The sequence below is a fragment of the Engraulis encrasicolus genome, chromosome 21, assembly GCF_034702125.1.
Source record: "Engraulis encrasicolus isolate BLACKSEA-1 chromosome 21, IST_EnEncr_1.0, whole genome shotgun sequence".
In the NCBI taxonomy this organism is placed as follows: Eukaryota; Metazoa; Chordata; class Actinopteri; order Clupeiformes; family Engraulidae; genus Engraulis; species Engraulis encrasicolus.
The window spans coordinates 43,780,766-43,786,904 of NC_085877.1; the positions used below are offsets into that span (position 1 = coordinate 43,780,766).

A 6,139-nucleotide genomic window follows, 5' to 3' on the forward strand; every position below is an offset into this window, starting at 1 on the left:
CATACTAACTCCAGTGTATTTATAGTCCATCAGCTTTGCTCAATGCATGGTCGTTGTTCCCAAACCTTGCTTATTGACAGTATCTTGTGTTTCAGTTCTGGCGAAATTCAATTTGCCAGATTCTGCTTCTTTGAGGCTGAAGGATTCGTCTAATGTGGAAGTGGATTCAGACATATTTGATGAACTCTTAAAGACATCAGGGGTGTATTTCAAGGCAGAGGAATGCAATGGTTAGTGATTGCAGGCTTATAGTTTTAATGAAGTAATTAAAAGGTAAATTGAGTTGTAACACATTTCCTGTTTTGGTCACTAGGCTATATATTCATTACAGTATTGGACAAACTGAATAATCAAGGTGTGTTTGAACATAGTTGTCAGGTGAAACACACCTGGATTAATCAGTTTGTCCAAAAATGTAAGGCAGGAAACCAGGAGCAGCCTCAAGTTCCGGAATCGATGGATGTGTATTGTCAATTGTCATTTACAATGCTGTATTTTCTCTTAGATACCTATATTGAGGTGACGTTCTTAGAGGGTTCATCTTCATCAGACTGGTCACCATCATGTGCATCCCAAGGGTCATCATCAGGTTCTGTGGCTTCTGACTCAACAGTGATACTGGAATCTACAAAGACTCGGAGGAGACAGCTGATTGAAGGGCCCCTGGATGGCAACGTTGCAAGAGATGTAAGTTAATCAAATACTATTGACCCTGATGTCAATTAGACCAATGTCGAACCTTATATTAAAGTTTCACAATAAGTATATTTTTGGACTGAGGTGGGCGTGTTCTCCATTGCATTGACTGAAGGTGCCTACAAGATGAGAGGGTGCATGTGCCGTTTGCCTGTGCTATCGTGAATTGCAGTGTCAACTCTAGTGTTATGTTCTACCTATATGATGTTGGACTAAAGATGCAGAGCTCTGCTATGATGGCTAATTCTCATTCGTCATGCCAAACAACTGTTACATCAGAAGAAATACCTACTGTCCTTTCAATGTGAATGATATGCAATTGTCGTTTCAGAATGTTAGGGATGTTCTGTGTTCAAAGCCCGGTGGAAAAGAAATACTAGAAGAGTACAAGAAAACAAGCACCATCAGTGATGTTACAAGAAGAAAGATGGTCAACATTCTTGTGGCAGATATGGTGGAGAACCATGGGTAAGTGAATGCACTTGCAATATTGGATTGTGGTTGTTTTCTCATTAGTTTTTATTTTTATTCAGATTTTAATTTGCTCTTCAGTTTTAGTTTAGCTGTTTATTTTACTAAGTTGATGTCATCTGATATTCATTTATTTTTGTAGTATTGCAGAATGTATTTACTCCTGATATATATATATATATATATATATATATATATATATATATATATATATATATATATATATATATATATATATCTGTTATATACTAAATTGTTTTTTTTTTTTTTTTTTTAACAATTTTTTACGTTTTGCTTAACCCATTGATGCCTCAAGCACCTGCAAAGAAACGCCTGCTAAATGCTGTAGCCCTATTTGGGAATAGGTACTGTAAACTTACAAAAACATAAATATTTCAGCATCCCTTGCACATAAAAACATGACATTAATTGCATTTAAAATATATATAAATACTGCATACATCTCCAGGCACTAGGGTCAATGTTGCACTATGCAGAATCAGGCATCAATAGGTTAACTATTATAACAATTACTCGTTAATTAAATTTTCCATTTTTTGGTGATCTCTTTCTTCCTAGGAGGGTGCCTCCGGTAAATGTGCGAAACCTCTATGCACTTGGGATTACAACACTGTTCCCGAATTTGAGTGACCCAGATTCCAAGAATGGCTATGTGAGCGCAAACCATAATGCATCCTAGTATATTCTTTGTATATTTCTAAAACTGTTTTTGTCAATAGCAAGTCTGCCAGTCCTGGGTGTGGCATCCCTCGTCTAACTGGGGTCTGTTAAAAGTTTTTTATGAGGTCATGATTCTGTTTTTCTTTATCAACAGGAACATTTTTATGATCATCAGAGCGGTTCCGGTTACCTAGCGTGGAGGCTGAAAACTGTTCAGCGGACCTCTGCTCAAGACCACAAGAAATCCAAGACAACTTTCCAAGAGGGCCCCAAGACTCCACGCAGTATCCATTCAGATGAGAAGCAGTTGACCGGGGATGAATGCAGGGAAGCCATATCAACGATGAAACACTCAAGTGATACAATCCTTGTCAAAAATAAGATGAAGGCTACATTCCAGCACAGACAAAGAGTCATTCAAAACCCAGAAAGTGCCTCTACTGTCCTGGATCTCTTTCCCAGATTTTTGGATACACCTGGCTTGGTAAGCATAACATGCATTCGTGACAATATTGTGGTTGCCTTATTTTACTTGACTGTTTAATTGATGCCTATTGTTCCATGACAACTGTGTTCTCTTCCACTTCATCTTTTCTGTTATAAGATCGATCAAGACTTCTCAATGATCTTTGGTGAGGAGGTGTCTGGTAAATTCCTGTCCAAGTGGCCAACCTTTTTCAAACCGAGAGTCATCGCAGATTGCTGCAAGAACCTAACTCCGAGTCCACATGTTGATGAGCTGCTTCTGTCTGCACAACAAGAGTCTGATGATAGTGGTAAGTGTTAACAGGCTTCATAATCTTAATAATCTGCACACATCCACAACTATCTGAACTTGAGGCTTCTCCTGGTTTCCTGTCTTACATTATTCAACCAACTGATTAATCCAGGTGTGTCTGACACCACAACTATGGTCAAATACAGTAATGTAAGACAGGAAACCAGGAGCACACTAAACTTCAGGAAGTAGCGGATGTGTGCATATAGCCCACTGAATAGTAGACACAGTAGATTACTCATGCTTTCAGTGCAAAAATAAAATAGGACATTGTTGTGTTCTCTCATGCTTTTCTCCCCTTTACTACAAATAACATTTGTACACACTGCATCTTATTGCTGACCATATTCAATCCATCTTGTAATTAAAGAAAACATAACTAACTGACACGGCAATGTGTCACTTCTATTTCTGCAGTCTGGCATTCTGAGGAGTGGGATTCTGAGATGGCTGCCATCCTTCTTCTGCTTCACCTCCTGCCTCCAACAGTTAAAGGCAAGAAGAGTTGCAAGATGAGTGCGTCGGAGGCTACTCGACGCCTGATCAAGTTCATGAAGGTATTTTTTCACGACGTACATCACTGATGCAAGGTTTTCAGGAGCCAATATGGCATTGTAATTCTTGGGGTGCAGTTAAACAGTTTTTAAAAAGTAATACATCCATTTTTCACACAAATGTTGTGTACATTCATGGGATCCATGCCTTGAATTCCTCATTAATTCATCAGTTTGTGTATTGCTCTCATACATTCATTCGGACATAAATTAAAATTACTTGAGTAAAAAACGTTTCATCACACTCACTTGTGGGGTCAGACATCCATTCATACAGTCAGTCACACATTAATTAAAATGACTTGAGTAAAAACATTTCATCACTCACACTCACTTTTTCACTCACAGGTGGGATCAAGCATGGAGACCTTCCTTAAAGAAACTGGCCCCAGACAGCCCTTTCTGCTCGGTGTTGGAGAAAGAAGCAACTGCATCCAGGACTTCTACATCATCCTGGACCAGAAGGCCATTCCCTGCAGGATGCAGACCCCAGTTGCTGCCTTTGATGAGCTCTTCAAGGCGCATTATGCTTTTGCTGTGTCGTATGATGATGCCCTGTCCAGCTTCTTCATCTTCATCCAAACCACTGTGTATGGCATTGACGTCGGCAAAGTGAAAGAAAGTCCCAGGGTAAAAGAAATCCGAGCAAGGCTTCTTCACTGCGAGATTTGAAGACAGGTACATTTTGACCAGAAATGTGCACGTTACTTTTGTAAACTACACCACACCACTTGTTCAATGTCATTTAGACATTTGAAGTTTGAGCATGGACTGTATCCCGCAAAGTCTCTGCGATTGAACTGTGGAGAACCTGGTTGTTTTAACCAACCAACGTCACCTTTCTCGAGTGCATAAAGACTGTTTTGATCCAGATCCTGTCAGCAGTTATTAGGGACATGTGCAGCTCTGTTACTGCTTCGTTTCAAGCCTCAGGTGTTCCAGAGAGCACTGTGCAGTGTCTAGTTGATTCTATGGAGGAACTGGTTAATGATGTTCATGCTCACTCAAAGATGGCTGTTGTTAAAGGATAACTTCTGCCAATTTTGACATGCCGTTGTAATGCTCACATTACCCTGGACTTATCAGTACCTGAGATTTTTTTAAATTTCTTTTCCCCTCAGCCTTTTCCGAGATCCTGGTCATTGTAATGGGGGCAGAGTTTGTTTACATTAAAAAAAACATCTTGATTTATTCACAGTAACATCCAAAAAGTTATGCAACATCAGCAGACAACTAGCAATACCTTTTGGGACAATATTTGGCATAGGCCTATGCTAAGAAGGTTTTTAATGCAAACAAAGTCTGCCCACACAAAAAAATAGCATCACCGGGTACTCACAAGTCAAGGGTAGCGTGAGCAATACAACAGCATATTGACATTGGTAGAAGTTCCCTTTTAATTGTTTGTCTTCTGATGCATCAAGGGAGACTTTGGAGAGAGTTGTTTTGATCAACTAGAAAACCCATTTTTGTGTCTGAACGCAGAATCTAAAAGGATGACACACTTTGAAAAGAAATGGAATATAGTAGAGAATGTAGAGCATGTTCTGGGTGTCAGTTTTGATGTGAGAAGAGACAGAATAACATGTATGTGCCTATCCGTGGGTCTCTCTCATCAATGTTTTGTAACAATGAACTCTGTAACAGATTCAAAGATGTAAAACCACACCAGGAGAGATTATGCAGAGCTATAAGTGATGGCTCCTACTTTAAAAATCATAGTTTATTTTCTCACCACCAACATGCTCTTCAGATCCATGCTCTTCGTTGAATCATTAGTTTCCACCACTTCCTGGGTCAAAAACTATGTCACAGAGTATGAAGTATAAAGTTGGGATGTGTGTACTGGAGTTGAAAATGAGATTCCTTTGTTGACACAGTGTCACTGTTAAATACAAAAATGCCACTCTTTTGATTTGTAAAGACTCACTATTTTGTTTGATCATTTAAATGCATTTGACATTGAGGAGGGAAAAATAGGTTTTCACTGTGAGAATAAATTGGTATATTACAGACCTTGTGATATGCAATTGACATAGTTGAGCAAGTGTACTTTGTTCCATATTTGTAACTCTATGTGAATCCAAGCAAACTGTTCATTGTTTATGTGATGTGGTGGCCATTTAATAACATACATTCTCTGAAGAAGTGTTTGCCTTGTGTATTTTTTTGAGATGGGTTTAGTGGGTGGTTTTATTAGTAATCAAATTTTACACCCATTGGTCTGAATGCATTGGAAGTCAGTGTAGCATTTTCAACCGCAGTAGTGTAACATTTTATTAAAATGACACTAGTGGAGAGTACTAGTGACACTAGCTGGTGTTAGATTTTAACTCCCTACAGTGTTGGAATTACTAGATTTAAGTGTAAAAAATATTACTAGTGTGGTGTAAAATGAACACTTAACAAGTGTTACGTTTAACTCCTTAAGGTGTTGGAAATAACTATAGCTGAGTGTAAAAATATTAACACTGACACTAGGCATATGTTAGTCCGTGTTAACTTTTAGCTCCCCACAGTGTTAAAAAAATAACGATATCTGAGTGTAAAAATATTAACACCAGTGTTAGTGTAAAATTAACACCAAAAAGAGTGGACGCATATACACACCCATCCAGTGTTAAATTTAACACCCTCAGAGTTAATTTAACACTGGCATTTTTGCTGTGCACTATTGGCCATACTGCTGCTCTTTCTGCTGCCGCTACTGCCACTGCTGGCTCTAAAGGGCGGTCATGGGTGAGCGGTTAGGGCGTCAGACTTGCATCCCAGAGGTTGCCGGTTCGACTCCCGACCCGCCGGGTTGGTGGGGGGAGTAATCAACCAGTGCTCTCCCCCATCCTCCTCCATGACTGAGGTACCCTGAGCATGGTACCGTCCCACCGCACTGCTCCCCATGGGGCGCCACTGAGGGCTGCCCCCTTGCACGGGTGAGGCATAAATGCAATTTCGTTGTGTG

The 6,139-nt window shown here is 39.6% G+C and overlaps 1 protein-coding gene across 1 annotated transcript; it reads left to right on the top strand.

Moving 5' to 3' along the window:
* Positions 1 to 486: 486 nt before the first annotated feature.
* On the top strand, positions 487 to 5,292 carry LOC134437436 (uncharacterized). The gene is made up of 7 exons (XM_063186926.1): positions 487 to 687; positions 1,028 to 1,164; positions 1,747 to 1,840; positions 2,003 to 2,332; positions 2,453 to 2,624; positions 3,044 to 3,183; positions 3,529 to 5,292. The coding sequence occupies exons 1-7, from the start codon at positions 487 to 489 to the stop codon at positions 3,850 to 3,852; spliced, it is 1,398 nt and encodes a 465-aa protein (XP_063042996.1). The 3' UTR covers positions 3,853 to 5,292.
* Positions 5,293 to 6,139: the final 847 nt, after the last annotated feature.